At 37.9% G+C, this 18,724-nt stretch overlaps 1 protein-coding gene across 1 annotated transcript; it reads left to right on the top strand.

Annotated features, from left to right (window-relative positions):
• The first annotated feature begins 17,363 nt into the window (after positions 1-17,363).
• On the top strand, positions 17,364-18,485 carry LOC110268212 (uncharacterized). The gene is made up of 3 exons (XM_088501638.1): positions 17,364-17,904; positions 17,993-18,134; positions 18,374-18,485. Exons 1-3 carry the CDS (start codon positions 17,364-17,366, stop codon positions 18,483-18,485), a joined length of 795 nt encoding a protein of 264 aa, XP_088357764.1.
• Positions 18,486-18,724: the final 239 nt, after the last annotated feature.

Raw genomic sequence — 18,724 nt, 5'->3', positions numbered from 1 at the left:
CGTTTAGAGCTCCATTCAATGGAATTGCAAAAAATATTTATAAATTTACCCCAACCCATTATTTTGTATTCACTTATTTTCAACAAAAGTTTTTGTATTCCTAAAACAAGCTCAAATTCATAAATACTAACGGGAACTGTTAGAGAGTCATGCTAATTTCAGTCATGATATTTTTGTTCTCTTGCTTGTAAAAAAAATCAATTAATTGAAAACTCAACATCTTCTCCCTTTATAATTGTTCCAGTAATTTTTAATAATTATACTAACATATTTTTTTTTATTTTATTCTTAAAAAATAATCACTATTATCTGATTGATTTGGGTTAACACGATATTGCTTCTTTTATTATTTGAGGTATTATATATTTTTATCCTTGAAGTTTTTTAAAACATATATTTTTGTTTGCAATTGAAATTTGATTTATCCTAATAATTATTTTTGCGTTAACTTTGATTTAATTTAACAATGTAATATAAAGTCTTACGCAGATACTTAGTTCATGGCTTTCTCAGATGTCACTTTAATGATGACCTTTTCAAATCTAGGTATAATAGAAAAATAAAAGAAAACAAGAATTTAATAAAATAACAGAAGGTGAAGGCTCAGACTGGAAACAGGAACAAGAGAAATCTTTTAGTAAAAATTGCACAAGAACCAGAAAACGAAATAACAAATAACAAATTGGTCTTCATTGTATTTATCAGTAAGAGCAAGTAGCGGTTATGAGTATGTTCTCTAATTGAAATTGAAAAATAATAACAAATTAGTGACAACAATTATATCATACAATAAAATAACAACCAAACAACAAATAAGAGGGTCAAAAGGGGGGCAACTAATAATAGAAACGAACGAATTAGTAGTGGTGCAGCGGGTATAGTTTGGGGTTTCTTTCACAAATTCGAGAAGGTATGCATGCAAAGAATAAGGAATGAAGAAACGAACAGAACTAGGCATGCAATCACCTGCATAAGGATTACAGAATACGACCAACACTGAATCACTGACCGGGGAGAAGAGAGAATAGCAGAATAAAGAATAGATCAGAGAAAAGACGTTTTTTCTCACCAGGAATAATCTTCTTCCCGCTCCCTCCAGCTGCTGATATCTTTTCCTCCCTTAATAATGTGTCTGATGCACGGAAAACTTGTCTCTTAACAAATTTTCTTCGGCAAGTGTACCGAATTTATCGTCAAGTAAAAACTCACAATAGAGTGAGGTCGAATCCCACAAGGATTGATTGATCAAGCAACTTTAATTAGAGGAATGTTCTAGTTGAGCGAATCCAGGATATGAGTTTAGAATTGCAGAAAATAAAATGGCGGGAATGTAAATGACAGAAAAAGTAAATGCTAGAATTAAAGAACTGAAAGTAAATTACTGAAGTAAATTGCAGAATTGTAAATGGGAATGGGGGAATTGCTCATAAGAGTAAATAACAGAAATTAAAGAGAATGGGTAAGATCAGAAATGGGGAGTTCATTGGGCTTAGGAGATGTTGCATTCTCCGGATCAATTTCATTTTCATCTCTTCCTCAATCAATGCACTCATTGATCTCCTTGGCAATCTTAAGTGATTGAATTACAATTTCTTGTAATTCAATCTCTCAAATCTTGATCAATAGCCAATTCCTTGGTCAATTGCTCATGAGAAGAGATGAAGTATGGTCACTGATTATACCACATGCATTTCCCAAATCAAGTGTTGAGAGGATTATAGTCACATATCCATCCAAACCCAATTTGGTCCAGCATGAGAAAGTATTTCTAGCTTGATCTCTTCATTCCTCTTTCAAGGTTCAGAAGAGATCCAAGTATGAATAGCTTCTTTTCCAAGATAACTACCCAATTGGATGAAGATCGAAAGCTTTCAAGTAAAATCAAGAGAAAAGATAGAAGAAGAATAATGAAAACTAGTATTGATCCATCAAATTACAACAGAGCTCCCTAACCCAATGAAAGAGGTTTAGTTGTTCATAGCTCTGGAAAATGAAAACAAAGATGGAGAATACATGATGATACTAGAAGTGCAGAGAAAGTAAATACAGAGAGTAATTCTATGCCAAGAGGCTCCCTATATTTTCCAACTCCCAAAATAATTCAAAGTTACTCCTATATATACTACTCTTCTACTCTTCTAGTTGGTTCTTCAAGTCTTGGGTCTGGGCCTTTGGATCTTGAGTTTGAAGCAGTTATCTTCTTCATTGGGCTTGGTTTTACTTGAAGAGAGAAATTGTGAAGTGGGCAGAGACTTTGGCTCAAGACGTTAGTGGTGTTAACGTTCAGTGAAAATATGGGTTCGAGAACGTTAGTGACATTCAACTTTTTCACTAACGTTCCTTACCCAAGTAAGAGCCACGTTAACCTCAACGTTAGTGGCACAAACATTGCCACTAACGTTGCCTCTTTGTCCTTCGCGCACGTTATTGGGACTCAACTTTTCCAATAACGTTGAGAAGCCTCCCCCTTCCCAACGTTAGAGTCCATGTTAACTTAGTTAACGTGGCTCTTTTAACGTAGGCTTGCCAACCTTCGAGAACGTTAGTGACACTTAACATTGTCACTAACGTTCCAATGTGCCCCTTAGCTCCCACGTTTGAATCCACGTTAACTAGGTTAACGTGGCTTCTAACGTGGCCTATGCTAGCCATCTCCAACGTTAGTGACAAAGTTGAGTGTCACTAATGTTGGTTCAACATTCCCTTATCCACGTTAGCTTCCACGTTAACGTGGCTCATGGTGGCATGTGTGGGCTCCTTCCAACGTTAGTGACAATGTTGGGTGTCACTAACGTTGGCGTCACCTCCCTTCCTCACGTTAGCTTCCACGTTAACTAGGTTAACGTGGGAGTTAACGTGGCCTAGTGTGACTTGGCCAACGTTAGTGATAATGTTGAATATCACTAATGTTGGCTTCTCCCCTTTCTTCTGAACATTAGAGGCCACGTTAACTAAGTTAATGTGGTGACTAACGTGGCCACTTATGAGCTTGGTCCAACGTTAGTGATAATGTTAAGTGTCACTAACGTTGGCTCCATTTCCTTTCTTCCACGTTAGAGTTCACGTTAACTTAGTTAACGTGACTCTTAATGTGGGCAATGATGGCTTCGAGAGTGTTATTGGCAATCACTTTTCTCATTAACTTTGCAAGTTACTCCCATTCCACGTTAGTGTAACTAACGTAGCTACTAATGTGGTTCTTCTTTGCTTCCTTTTTCCTGAAATCAAGCAATAAAGTGCATCAAAGTTCTAGTCCAAGTCATGGAAAATGCAACATCCAATTTGTCCTTAAATTCATGCAAAATCCTCATGAAATCATGTAAAGTGCACAATGTATGCTTAAATCAAGATGTAAGTGAATATCTACCCAAAACTAGCTTATTTCCTAAGGAAATGCATGAAACTACCCTAAAAACAGTAAAGAAAAGGTCAGTAAAACAGGCCAAAATACCCTGGCATCAGTGTCTTCTTGAGAATATTGCCCTTTCTAGATGTATCAATGTACCTTTGTCAGAAGACGTAAAAAAATTTTCTATGTGGAAGAAAGGAGAGTGGGTTAAGAGTGTAAAAAGTTCAACAACAAGAATGATCGAAAAGGGAGGTACCAACCTTGAAATTTGAATACTCGATCCGGATTTCCCGATAGCAGCTCCGCCACAATGAAGTTGCCAAAGACGATTCCCATCATCGAATTCAGCTAAGTTTGGACCATCTATTATATCACACCAAGGCAAAAAGAGTATCAACTTTATATTTCACTTTGTGAGACACATGAAACCGAGAACATAGGTGTGACGGCTTACCATGGATACCGGAGGGTTTGGTAAGGATGAAGGGTTCGAGATTTTTGAATCGGCTTGTCCTGAATTAGGGTTAGGTTATGTATCCTTTACTCAGGTGCTTACAACTTTCTGCTCTCACTTTAAATTGTCTTTTGGGTGTTTGGCTAAGCTTAGCCCAACGATGATGACCCGAACCGAAAACCACAGGAAGCCTGACCTAGTTCCCACCTGATCATCCCGGCCCAATGAAGAGGCAGCAAGTTATGCCTAGTTTCCATGGCCGTCCACAACCTACCATCGTAGCACCTCCAGCTATTTTATCCTGATCGTTTGGCTAACGAGCTCATCCCATTGCCATCCATCCCCAACGTTTGGGCACTTGCTGCCCCGGTGTCAACCGTTTTATTAACTCGAAGCCCATACTCCATCAAGAATCGCGCCATGACCTTCTTGTACCGGTTCGCAACCAGAAATTTAAGTTTAACTCACATTAACCGCACTGTTTACACACGGTAAATTTAGTGAACCTGCTGATATTACACAATTTTTACATCACTTTTAATAAGAAAGCTTAAAATATTATATGGCATATCTAATTCAACACGGATAAAAATTTATTTACAAAAGACCAACAATTTATTCTTTAATCTACATAACTGCGAATTCTTTTTGAAAAAAAAAATGATACAACACCATTATACCCCACACGATTACGGTGAACCTCTTAAACAGGTAACACATGTATTAAATTATTCATTTTTCAACAGCTACGATGCGACAACTAAAAGAAATATATTTTCAACAGTAACCCTTAGAAACCACTCAAAGCTTTTAGATAAGAGTCGGTAACGTGATCTTTTGGATAAGGCATGGACCTGCTAGCAAGTAACCTGAATTGGGCCACTTTTTCGTCTCCCAATAAAAGGAATAATGCTTCCATTGGAAATGCAATTTTTTCTCACAGCCCAGGAGTACTGTTATTTGGATGGAGTTATAGTCAGCCCCAGTGATGTCATGGGTGCATCGATCTTTACAAAATCAGACGACAAGCGTCGTATCAATAGTGAGATTATAGCCAAAATTCTGCTAGGAGAGTCATCGAAAAGATGTATGCAGAGTAGGTAAAGTTAGGTATGCGTTGGGTTTGCAGAAGGGCACGCGGCTGACTGGAAATATGCACTTTATCCTTGTGACTTTGTTATTTCTATAACTACATATGCATCTCACTACTATTGATATCCCAAGAAAAGAAACAAGACTTCGTTACATTGTGCCATGGATGCAGGTTCAAGCGGTTTCCAGACAGGAGGTCATAGGGATCACTTGACGAAAATAAGTGGTACGTAACTCGATAACTATAGCCAACACCTTATTACATTAACCCTGGGTACACGACACACCCTTATTACATGTCCATCCTGCACACATTTTTACCTCTTCTCTTGCAAGGGTAACTATCGCGGATGGACTCCCAACCGGTGACGCCACCTACATCTACGAAGAGGACATGGAGCTGATGCTCCTGAGGGTGTGTGCAAATCTGCGCGTAAGGTCCCCGGCCTTCATTCTGAGAAAGGCCAACAACGCGCTTGGAGATGTCCGCTTCCGGTATTCTGTGTTCATGCCGAACTGTGCTAGATTTATGAATGTCCATGCCGAGGGTCCTGTCTGTAACGAAGACCGTGATGCCAGGCAACAAGCATCCTCCCTGATGTTGGACAAGATTCTAGCTATCACCGGGTATGAGATTTTGGATTTCAACTACAGGAGGATGCTGCATATAGAGGAAGAGAAGAACATAGCTGTCGACTCTCATTCGAAGCATGTACGGGCGTTGGAATAGGAGAACAAGGAACTAAAGGAGTGTACGAAAATGTTCAACAAAATGCTTGAAGATTGAGGTGCAAGACCATTTTGTTTGCCTTTAGTGGTAGGAAAGTCTGACGGTACAGGGAGATACTATGCAGCTATAATTCCCAATGCTATCTTGGTCATTTTGTTTCGTTTTTTTTCCTTTGGGCTATACCCCAATTGTGGCTTTTCGTTCGAAGATGTTATCTGAAATCAAACTCCTACATGTTGCTGTTGCTATTCAGCTTACATATAAGTATATTTGGGCGTTAGTCCATTATGTGAACTGCTAAAGCATTTACCGAAACTCAATAATCTAATGTTTTTTTGCGTTAAAGTACTTAGCAGACACACAATAAAACATGGTGAAAATGGCTTACGAGCCCAAACTGTAGACACAAATAGTAAAACTTGTTCATTCATAATATTATTTACACAAACACATGACGGGCCTTACAAAATCAAATTCCACGCCATAACAGAGTCACTATTTTCCTGTGCGTAACAACAAGCACGCACATGTAGCCAATACTTCCAAAAATATCAAATGGAAGTCCCCGAACTAAAATACTACAACTTAACGATCTACATGATCAGTGGCGGGGATGGTTACTGAGCATGATCTACTTAATTCAAAAGAGGCACCCAGTACTTAACTTGTCAGTTCAACAAAACACAGTATGCTCTTATCAGCAAACCACAGGTGCAGCAGATGGCAGTCAATGGTTGACCTCTCCAGGATGAACAAAATGCGACGAATGGAAAGCGTTAAAAGCCATTCGAAGAGTGTGTCACTGGTTTCTGTTCCGTTGACACGGCCTACTCAGTCGGTGCGGCTTTACTGGACGAATCCCGTACGTGCTTCCTTGCTTTTCTTACTGATCGACGGCACCTCGCATCCCAGTTATCAACGGCCATGCGTCCTATATCCGTTCGTAGTGCGTTATGCCTCCCCATTACAAGGTCCAGAGCTAGTCGCATTCGAGTCGTTGCGTTGATGACCTGGTTTCAGTGGAGGCAGATCAAGGACGAATTATTGCAAATTGGAACTATCGTGTCGTGGGCACAAGTCAAATTAAGTGCATTTTTTATGTTACCTGTATGTTGTAATTTCACCACAGATGGGACTAGATCATCCACTGCGCCACCCAGACTCTGCAATCGTTCCTGCAATCGTTTAGACACAATGTGATGTTAAATATCTTAGGTAAATGACAGCCATGATAAAATTAAATTTGATGCCGTCATGCACGATCTTTCATCCTTTTGGCCTATTTCAGGTTGCACGACATCAAAGGTAGAAGGCTTTGGAAAGATGCAGTTGACCTTATAGTCGTAGAAACTACGACCAGCAAGCATATTCTCCAGGAAAAATGCCTACGCACCCGGTACAAGTTTTTATGTTACATTCGTTTAGCAAGGCAGATTATCACAATGAAAGAATAAGAAACCATGCATTACCACATATCGCATTTGATCCTTGCGGGCCTTTGTCTCCATACCAACCTTCAGAGAGTCTAAGTACACAAGTTCGGAACTCACGAGATCGATGATCCTGAGGTACCAGTGATTATCCTTGTGCATCGGCACGTACATCTATTGGAGTAGCCCGGAAAAAAACAACACGGGTTCATGAATGATTAACCATTACTGTTTATCCGACTCTGGATTCCATGAATACGGTTAAGAAACTACCTTGAATAAATTGTCCGCCAACCCCATGAACTTCTTCTTAATGTACTCCAGGGTTTGTGGACAATGGTGGCCGGGACTCAGTGCAATTAGATTTGGTATTCCAGGACCCAGACAACTAAAACAATCTACTTCAGATCACAGAAGGAAATTAGATTTACAGGTACTGACCGAGAATCTAGTAGGAAGCCACCAACGCTTCAAAGACGACTCTGCGGTGATGCTCCTAGTGCACATCACAGCGGTTAAGCTAAGCACCTACGACCGTTACACATTCGCATGTCATACAAGTAGCAACATATAATAGGTAATCACCTTGCATGGGGGCCTTACGTCATCCATCACTTGCTGTCCGGGACACAGTGTATGTAGAGACCCTCTAGTGAGGGGGCAGTGTTCATCAGGAACGAGCACCTCACTGCATGGAAGACAATGAACATCATAATCGGGTAACCAAAGGCAATAGGTGCCACATCAAGGTGAGGCCTAAAATTGTAGACACAATGCAGGAAACAAATTTTTAATTTTTCGTCACTGAAAACGGTGCCGACCAACCTAGCTAGGAGGTCTTTACCGAAAATGTACGCTGCTACCGCAAGATCCAGGCCCCCAAATTCCATCCCTTCTGGAGGTGGGAACAACATGTCCATGCACTGTTACAAGGAAAAAAGTTATACAATGTCACTACCGTACATCACCCGTTGATTGCGTAGAAGTGACTTTCGGAATGTCTTACCTTGGAGATCTCTCCGCCATCCATGTAATGGCCAATGTGCGTGTAGTATGTGAAGGGTGTCCCCGGCCCATTCTGCTGAATGTCTTCCATTCCGTCAGACCCGTCATCGTTACTGAATTCCAGCTTCCTCTGTGGCAGAAACGGGTGCTTGCATCAGATGAATAAAAAAATTACCACAAAGTTAAAAAATAGTGTTCTGGAATTGTATGGCGTGCAAAATGTCCAACTTCTGTCCTCGTTACCTTTAGGGTGGGAATACTTCAGCTTGGATTTGAAATGGCCTGAAGAGGAATCTTGGTTGTTGACTGTAACGAAACCCGCTTATGCGCCACAGATGCCGCTTTTTGTCCACGGACGGTCTTCGATCCTGGGTTGCCACCGACGTTCATCTCAACGGCTGGCTTGCTCTTCGCTCCCGTCGGCATAGACTGCGAAAGCAATTCAATAGCCTTGGCATGACTGGCAACAACTTCGTCCAGAGACTGTATTTGGTCGTTCTAAATCCGCACCACTGCACTCTGAGTTGCTTTATCCTTTTCCAAATGCTGTAAAAAAGGAAACAAAGACTTGAAAGATCACCGGACCAGATTCCACCATGTTAATGACATTCAATAGTGCATAATAGGTTTGTAGTCATACCTGACGGATGGACCCGAGCAGTTGCAGAACCCGATCCTCAGACGAGGTCACATTCTCACTAGCATCCGTATGGACCTCCCTAAAAGAAGGAAGATTTAAAAAAAAAAAACAAAACAAGATAGTCAGTGGCCTTCAGTATAAGGTCACATAGATTCATGCTATACATGAAATCAAAATGAGGCTACAACTTTGATAGAGAACGTACTTGTCCAACCCCGATGCACCTCGCGCGGCTTCGTTCTCCGAGGTCTTGCTCGGAGTAGATCCGGCTCCACCCTTTCCACCCTTTGGCTTCTCCATCAAGATACTATGAAAAGGCTACATTAACGTAGGCGAGAAAGGCTTTATTGCGGTGTCGAACATGCATAACCAGCACCAACCTTTATAGGTCTTTTTTTTTTTGGGACTTGAACCTTTATAGGTCTAACTTGTCCAGTAACACCCTTTCGGGCCATGGCCTTCGCAAACCCTAGCCCATTAAACTTCCATACCCTGTTTTTGAGATTTATGTCAGATACATAACTACCAACCATGTATGTGTTCACGGTTGAGGCATGTCAAAGCGGAGCTGGAATAAAAGATAATTTGTAGGAATTAATATGAGGTATTAGTGAGTTTATACCAAGTTGATTTTATGTTTGACAATTTTGTACTCAAACTTATTTTGATAAAATAAATGTTTTTCGGACAGTAGTAGTGAGAATCACTATTAGATGTAAGTAATCCAATATGAAAAAAATAGAACACTAATATATATTTACGTATGCCTTTTTAAATAAAATGTAAAGGTCGACAACTTTTTATGTATGCCTTTTTAAATACATAGTATTATTTATTCAGGATGTTAAAAATATCATGTTCATACACCACCTGTTAGTACTCTTTTTAAATACTGTCAATAATCTTAATTTTGTTATTGTATTTGGTTCCAACTTTGTACTGGTTATATTCTAGATAAATTACTCTTAAAGACGGCTAGGAAATTTTATTCATGGAAACGGATTTTTAATACCAAAATTATTAAGACGAACTAATTTTTCACTGTCATATTTATAACACATCAGAAGAATGACCAAATCTTTTTATAAATAGATAAGTTAATTATCATATATTTTTTCAACCATTTTTTTGTATTCTTTGCATTAATAATTTTGATTTTTTTGAAAATTCTAATGATTTTCATTAGTTATTTAGTTAATTTTTTTGTTGTTTTATTTTCGTGTTCTTTCATCCTTTTTTATCGGATTAACGGAAGAAAACATGTTAAAGATCACGTAAATCAAAATAATGAAAAATAAAGAAAATTACCAATACTTCGAATGAAATGAAACTTATTAACATAAAAATATGAAAAATAAATAAAAAAATTAATTACTGATATAGTGATCACAGGAATTGGTCCTTCCTTTTTAAATGTCTTAAATATTTAAAAAAAAAGGTAAACGTCCTAAACCATATTTAACTATTAAAAATCCTATTTAATAGTTAAATCAACTCTAAGTAACATTTGGAGTAATTTTTCCTTAAATGTTGTTGATTACCGATAGTTAATTTTTTATATAAGTTATTTTTTTGGACAACAATAATAACACAGATCATAACGCGTTAACACCAACTTTAAAGGTCAATCAGTTTTTCGTCCAAGTAGAGTGGCAAAGTACAATTAACCCTAACATTGATTGGACTACTCCCAACCAAAAAGCTCTAGCATCCGGGCCCATGCTGCTGAAGACCTTGATCAGTGACGAAAACTTTAAATTTACACACTTTCCTCTGACCCTAACCCCATGAAAAGAACAAAACCAAGCGGAACTATTTGACAGGGTTGAGCCTAAATTAAAAAATTAAAATATGTGAGCCTGAATCCAGGGACAATACACTAGAACCAATTTATATGCTTGGCAACAGATGTAACTATCTGTCTAAAACCCTCACGTAACCAATTCAATAAAATATTACGGTTAAGCCACAATAAGTCTACCTGCAAAGTGTCCGTACGGATACAAGTTTAGCTATGACACTTGAAGACGCTCTCATATTAACATGTTGTTGAACAGGACAACCTGAGCCTTCAAAGTTGCATTCTCTATCTCAAGTTGATATATGCGGTCACGATCCCTGTATGCGCTTTGACTGCGTAAGTCCTGAAGCTGCCTCTGAACACGCATGACCACGCGGTAGTTATAGTCTAGTATCTTCTTTCCCGTCGCGTTTAACACCCCTTCAATCCCTTGAAACGCAGCATCCTCCCGAGCATCCTCCTCAGACGTGCTTAGCTCACCTTCAGCTGTTATGGCTAAGCCTAGAAGATTTGCAGGAAGAACCATGGCGAACCCCACTAGTGGACCCTTGTCCGGCGCACTGGTTTCTCTTCGATAAAATAGGGGATGCCCAACACCAAGTGAAGTACACACTCGTGCCAATAACATTTCCATATTCTCAACATAGAGGAAGTCGTCCGCCTGCCACGCACCCCTTCATACAAGGACAAAGCACCACACACAGATAAGGAACTTCAAATTTCACACCACGCACACAAACCAGCCCCATATGATTAGAAATATTACCTTTTAACACCCGTCTCCGGCTGTGACGACTCCCCAAAGGAGACAGGACATGCGTGAGGAGAGAGTTGTCTCTCCGCGATGAAGTCCATCACCCGATTGAACACACGATCACTGCCCCCGGGGGAAAATGTCTCCACAAGTATCTCTTCACGGGTGTGAAGCCATCTCCGTGCTTCCTCGCGAGATCGGAAACCCTTGAAAATAGCGTTGCTAACACCGTCGACCTGTGCCTTGCAACGAACCCACGAAGTGTAAATACCAGGTATTTTGCCAACCTTAACCGCATAAAAGGGGAACCCCATCCTCCCTAACCCACCAAGAAGAACAAGAAAACCACAGCAAAGACTTCTCTCCTCTATGTGACTTTCGAGCAAAGAAAATTTGTGGTGACTCCTTTGCTAGGCCCACAACCTCGGTGGCAAACTCTCACAACTTAATGTAACCATGGAATTATTTCTCCCTCATACTAAAATGACTAGTTAGATGCCCCCATTATGTTAGGCTACTGTCCATGTCAAATCTTTCATGTATATTTGTGACACTGACGTGACTCTTGCAAAAGCGTGGCCCCGAAGCAACATTGTTCATGCAGAGTAACTCCTTGAAGACCGCATGAGTCAAAACAAATGGTCCCCATTAAAGTCAATATTCAATTTTTATTTCCACATTAAATAAGTTTTATGTTTTCCCGCCTACTGAGATATGATTTTTTAAATTATTTTAGACGGAAATGAATTTTTAAAGAGAACTTTACGAACATGAAATTTTTGTTGTGTATAAATTTTTGGTTTTAAAAAGAAAACTTAAAGGATAATTTTAAAGATACGGCTGCATAAGCATGAGTGATAATAGTTATGTTTAAGGGATAATGTTATTTGGTTTTAACAGTAATATAATCAATATGGTTAGTGAAAAATTATTGTATATATCTATTTCTATACGAAGTTATACTAAATTTTTAACTGAAAATAAAGACAAATTCTTAGCACATGGAGATGTTCGCTCGACATACTCCTTCGTTACCATGATTATTATAGTTCTCTAGTTTTTGTGCTATCTTTGGCCCAAAACAAGGATCAACAATTCGTTCAATAATAATCTTATTACTAAAAATACTAAAAAAGAGTACTATCGCACATTAATAAATAAGTAACTATTTTTAAAGAAGTCTCCTAATTGAACATGTTACTAGATTTGTTTTTTTGTGGAATATGTGAGATGAAATAATTTACTTTGGCAACAAAATTACTATCGATTACGCAGAGTATCTTACTTTAAATTATCGGTTTAAATATTATTAATAACATGTGTATTTAATTATTGTGTTAATAGCTCATAGGAAATAAGATAACCTTCACACGGTTATTTATGCAGAAGACTCTTATCTTTAGATTTTGAGTAGGCATATCGCTAATAAGTTTAGGTGTTTGATACGGTATGATGATAAATTTATACGTATCGATACGTAAAAAATTATAGACAAATAACATATAGTGATGAAGAATTTATTTTCCACCTCAACATCAGATTTTTTGAAAATAAAATAAATATCAACTCACTAATTTCACTAAAATGTCGTTATAATTTAATAAAAATAAAAAATATTTTTTATTTAATTTTGTTTAAAAATCTAAAATGATGTAAATCAAACTGATATGAGTGCCCAACTGGAATCTCAAGAAAATCGAACACTTTTTTTTTAATTTTTTCACCTATGATTTTATTATAAATTTTTAATTTTTAAATTGATTCAAATTTAATTCTCGACCTTATAATTTCTTGTAATTTGTAATGGATTCAGTTTGACACCTTTATCCACTTCTTAACGTTAAGACCTTGACTTACTTAATAGTTCTTTTTCTTTGATCATCTAATCAATACTCAGAGATTTCCTGTTCAGGCGTCTGATACCACTTCATGGTGTTGTATTTGCGGACATCCTAATCCCCTTGATAATGCAACACAATAATTCCGAATTGTTATTTAAGTTCGGTTATCATGATTACTGGCACTGAGGTTAATCCTTCATTTGTCTTTTGGAAGCTCCCTTCGCCTGCTCGGGGTACCGAGTGCATCTTTAACACATAGATTCTGAAAGAGCAACAACCTTTTTCGCATTTATGCATCCATATAGACGGTGCACTCTAGTGCGCTAACTTACTCATACGTATTATGGTCGATAGGGAATCAAAGCTCCACAACTCCTCTTAATGTTGCATACTTACATGCTTCATCAACTGCGTCGAAAAGTATCGCCCTAAGGACATCAACGTCTCGATGGTTACAGCTAAGACTCATACGCGATATTAATATAAGCTCGAGCTGATTTCCAAAAAAGCATTAAGATCGAAAGACAAATGAACAGTATGAACGATGTTCGTGAGAAGTCAGAAAGAAAATCTTGTATACGGTCAAACAGAGCTTTACTGGAATAATGGAATGTAAAGGGTTTCGGAACCTAGGTGCATCTCAAGAAAATAGTTCGAATCAAGGATCTTTGGTAGGAAGAATACGGCATATAGAGTCAAAGAAGTCTTAGCTAATATTTGAAGAGGACGATTGGCTAATATGTCCAGCTCTACTAACATCTCGCGTGGGGATTCCTGTTGCTGTCTTCCCTCTTCACTTTACATAAGCAGTACCTCCCACAGGGAAACACTAGGCCGAATGGCTTTCTTTTCTGCAACTTCCTTCAACTGCCTTCAAAATCTTGATTATAATGTGCCTTTTATCATGGTGAAATCAAAGTTAATCTGGCCTCTGGCACTAAATCTACTACAATCTCACTTTCTCTAAGATGGAAATTCTGGTACGCTTTCAGAAACTGTCCCGAAAGTTCTCTCGTATAGGGACTTGGTCTTCACTTCACTCACCTTTTAAATATCCAGCAATTAAAAGTTAAGTCCGTCCCATTTCTCATCCTTGTGGCTCACTGTCATTGGGTCCTAAACAATAACTTTGCGTAGCTCTCAACACTCACTACAAGAAAATGGAGCATTTGTAACAAAAAATTTGTATCAAATTTAAAATTGTTACAAATTATGGTTTTTTGGCAACAATAATTAGTTATTGTTACAAAATAAGAATATTTTGTAACAACAAAAAAATTTGTTACAAAACATTTCAATATTTTGTAACAACGTGATTTCTTTTGTTACAAATTATATTGGTTTTCGTATCGAATTGTTGTTTTGTTGCAAAATATTATAATGTTTTGTAACAAAAGATTATATTGTTGCAAAAATTCAAAATATTTTGTAACAAAATATCTATTTGTTTCAAAAGGTCTTGATGAGTTTGGAAAACTCTATCTCCAATTAAGTGATGATCAAACATTATTAATAAAACCAGTTGCAAAAATTATTGATATTAAATTTAAATTGATTAAATTAATTTTTGCAATGCAGGTTCAGTTTGGGCCGAAAATAAATTTCTGGAGCAAGCCCAACTAGTCTCAACCTTTGGTTTTAAAAAATATATGTTGAATATGGCTGATTTAATTTTATGTTACTTGGGCCAAAATGATTCTTATTGCTCTAAGCCCAAGTGTGTTACATGCTTTTCATTTGCTTTATGCATGTTCCAAATTTTATCAAGAAAGCAAATGTTATTATTGGGCCAAGATCAAATATTGTTGCAATCAAGCCCAACTTTATGAAAGTTCCTCATGCATGATCCGAAACCAAAGAAGAAAGAAAGCAAAATTGCTTTCAACGGATCCAAGGATTCAAACATGTGATGGATTCCAAAATTCATTCAATTGCCATTTATTGCATGGGAACTATGAGAGAGAATATGAGTGACTTTGATTTGATGTGCATCATTGAGTTACACATTACTCAGTAAAGGGAAGTGAACACTTTTTTGCTTTATCAAATTACATTAGTTAATGTTCAATTTCTCTTTCTTCTCTCTCACATCTCTTTCTCTCTTCGGTTATTACTCACAAAATATTGGCAGCCATGGAAGCAAAAATGAGCTACCGAAAGGAAGAAAAAACAAGCCTAAAGACCATCACAATGATGGCAAGAAAACATACTAAAATAAAAATGAGCTGTGGCTAAGATATTCACCAAATATGGTTAGATTTGGTGAGGTTATCTTGAGTCTTTCATGCTCAAAAATGGAAGAAGAAGATCCGGCCAGCTGGAGGAGATTCTTGAAGCATGGCTTGTCTTTGATTCTGCTCAACCACCACAGGGAGTAGCTAGAGTGGCGAAGTGATGGTTGAAGGCAGAGATTGAAGCAGATGAAGTCATCATCATCATGAAGCATCAAGGGCCAGAATTTCATCTTGGAGAGCAAGCCAAGGATGAAGAGCTCGGATTGATGAAGAGTGATGATCAAGAAAGGACTAGAGGTAATTGCATGTTGGTTAATGCATGGTTATCTCTTCTCTCTCTTTGTGGCCGAACCGGTTTTGTTGAAGGAGGAAGAAGTTAGTTCAGTTTTGGCTTCAATAAGTGGAGGCTCCCCTCTTCTATATTAAGGGTGGACAGCCACTGTTTGAAGTAAGGAGAAAATTTGAGAGTGCAAGGCACAGAGTTCTCAGAGCTACCTGAGCTAACAGTTTTCTCTTCTCCTTCAATGTGTTCTATTTTGTATTTTTCTGTTTAATTTTGTCATGTCTTGAGTCTCATGGAAAAAGGCAAACAGTGAGGTTTGTAATGAAAAAGCCATAGAGCGGAAAAAGGCAGAGAGTGCAAAATTAAAAGAAAAAGCCATAGATGTCTTAGAGTTCCTTTGTTCATCTATGTTGTGTTTCATGATTCTGTAGGAATCCCCTTGTAAGTTGGGTTAGCACTTTACAGTTTGTAATCTGTTTGATTATAGTGAAATTCCATCATTGTTGTGATGGAGACTGGATGTAGGCTGCACTGCACTTAGCAGCCGAACCAGGATATATCTGGGTGTAATATTCCTTCTTTCCTACTCCATTTCTGTTTTCTACTGCACAGGAGCAAAAACTAAAAATGTCTCGTGCCAAGTGACGAGACAAAATGAAAATGTCTCGTGGCTAGGGACAAGCTAAAAACAGAAAAGTCTCCTCTGAATCCAGCAAGTGTTAGCAAGCGAAAAAGGGGCTAAGATTCAACCCCCCCTTCTCTTAGCCACTGAAACCATCAGGTCTAAATATTTTGTAACAAAAAATTAATTTGTCACAAAATACAATATTTTTGTAACAAATTATTTATTTGTCACAAAATTCAAAGATTTTTTTGCAACTAATAAAAAATTTAATTTTAACATATTAAATGTAAGACTTTGAATTTTTAAAAATTAACATAATGAGTTATTTATGATTTATTATTTTATTTAAGATTTTATATTCAAAAATTTATTTTACTAAAAATATTTAAGTCAAATTAATGATATTTTAAGTTTAAAATTCTTTTAAAAGATAAATAATAAGTCATTTAAACAGAATAATTTTTTAGTTATAATTTAAAATTTTAGTAGTTAAAAAAATATAAAAAATTTATATAATTTAATTTAAATATTTGAGATTTTTAAATTCAATACTTTAAATTTTATGAAAAAAAATTAATTTAAGTATCTCCAATTTTATTTTAATTAGTGTTTATTTAAAAATAATTTATAAATTAATAATAAAATGATATTTGTTAAAAATAATATTTTTACATAATTATTATTAAAGATATTATTATAAATTATTTTTAATTTATTTATTCATTAAAAATTTTATTTTTATAAACTATTTTATTAAAAGCAACTAAACTAAAATTTGATAATTAAACTAAAAAATTTATTTAAATTTAAAATTATTGATATTTTAAATTAGAATACTTAATTAAGAGCCAACTAGTAAATTAATAAGTAATAATATTCTTAAAAGCAATTTTTTAAAATTTATTTAGATTTCAAATAAATATTCTATCCCCAAATAAAAAATCCTAACCCTAATTTCTAATTTGATTTTACCCTAAATTCCTAAATCATTTTTAAATAAACAAATCCTAACCCTTTTAACCTAACCCTAACAGCCTTGCAACCTCCCCCCAAATCTCAACACTACCCTCACCTTTCCCCTTCAGCAGCACAACATACACACTCTGAAACAGAAAGAAAGAAGAAATGGAAATAAGAAAAGGGATGAGAGCAGAGGGGGATCCGAGAGAGAGGAAGAGAGCGTCGGGGGAGGAACTGTCCGCACCGCCATCACGCGTCGCCGCCGCCGAGCCTCGTCGCCGTCGCCACTGGGGCCGCCGAACCTCGTCGCGCCACTGGGGCCACCGAGCCGTCACCGCCACTATTGGGTCGTCATCGCGTCAGTTCCACCGAGAGGAGAGTTCGCGCGAGAGGGGGGTCACGTCGAGAGAGAGAGAGCTGCGCGAGGAAGGGGAGTTCTGTCCAACCGTCGCAGCCACTGTCGCGAGTTGGGGGTTGTGCCGTGGAAGCTCCGTCGCCATCCATGGAGTCGCAGGTGTGCATCGCCATCGAGAGGAAGAGCGCCACGCCGAGGGAGAACCAACTGGAGAGAGGAAGAGGCGTCGCGTCTACTGCGAGCCTGCCATCGTCACCCTCATCGCGACTTGTCACCGCCACTGTGAGCCTCTTCTCCTGCCATTCAAGGAGCTGTGCTCCGTCGCCGTTTTGCCACCATTGGATCCCCTTGGTAAGCTTTAGCCCTGTTCTGGTTTTTTCTCATTGTCGGTCAAAATCCTGGTTACTATAAGAGTTGTTGCTGAGATTGTTTGTGCCAGGGATTGTTTATCGTGAGTTGCTCCGTCGTACGCCACCGTCGGAGCCATCATTCCGCTGCTGCCCCCTTGCTCTGAGCCGTTCCATTGTTGCAGCAAGTGTTGTTATTGTGGTTGCTCGATTTAGTCTCACCTCTTTGGTTTGGTAAGCTATTCCTTGATTCAGTTTCGAACTTTAGTATGGTAAGCTATTTGATGGATTGGTGCTGGTTGTTGACTTGTTTATTTCATTGTTGCTGCCTTGCTGGTTGTTCTGTTGAATTACTGAAACTGCTTCTATTTTGTTTTGTTTTGTTTTGTTTTGTTTTGTTCTGTTGAATTACTGAAATTGCTTCTGCTTGTTCTGCTCCTCTGGTCCCTGGTCCTCTGCCTCTACTGGTCTAGTTCATTTCGGCTGTTCTTCCTCCCTGGTAGTTCTCGGCGTTGTCGTTCCCTAGTTGCTGTGCATCGCTTGGTTGCTGGTTTCTGGTTCATCTCGGCTGTTCTTCCTCTATAGCTGTTCTTTTTTCTTGTTTTAATTCGTCTTATGTTTTTCCTATAGCAGCTTTTTCATAGTGTTAGGAATAGTTAGAGCATAACATCCATTGTTGGAAGCAAACAAAGAATTGGTGGAAGTGCACCCATCTTAAGAAAAATCCGCGCCTGACTTACCATGCAAAAAGGAGCCAACGCCAAGTAAGGTTTTCCCTGTCTTTTTGTGAGCCTGTGTTTTATTTTTTCCCACTGTTGGTGAAT

This window comes from Arachis ipaensis, chromosome B10, assembly GCF_059453495.1.
Source record: "Arachis ipaensis isolate K30076 ecotype BB chromosome B10, ASM5945349v1, whole genome shotgun sequence".
In the NCBI taxonomy this organism is placed as follows: Eukaryota; Viridiplantae; Streptophyta; class Magnoliopsida; order Fabales; family Fabaceae; genus Arachis; species Arachis ipaensis.
The sequence above is the reverse complement of the archived record's forward strand: the minus strand, read 5'-3'. Positions and strand labels throughout refer to the sequence as shown.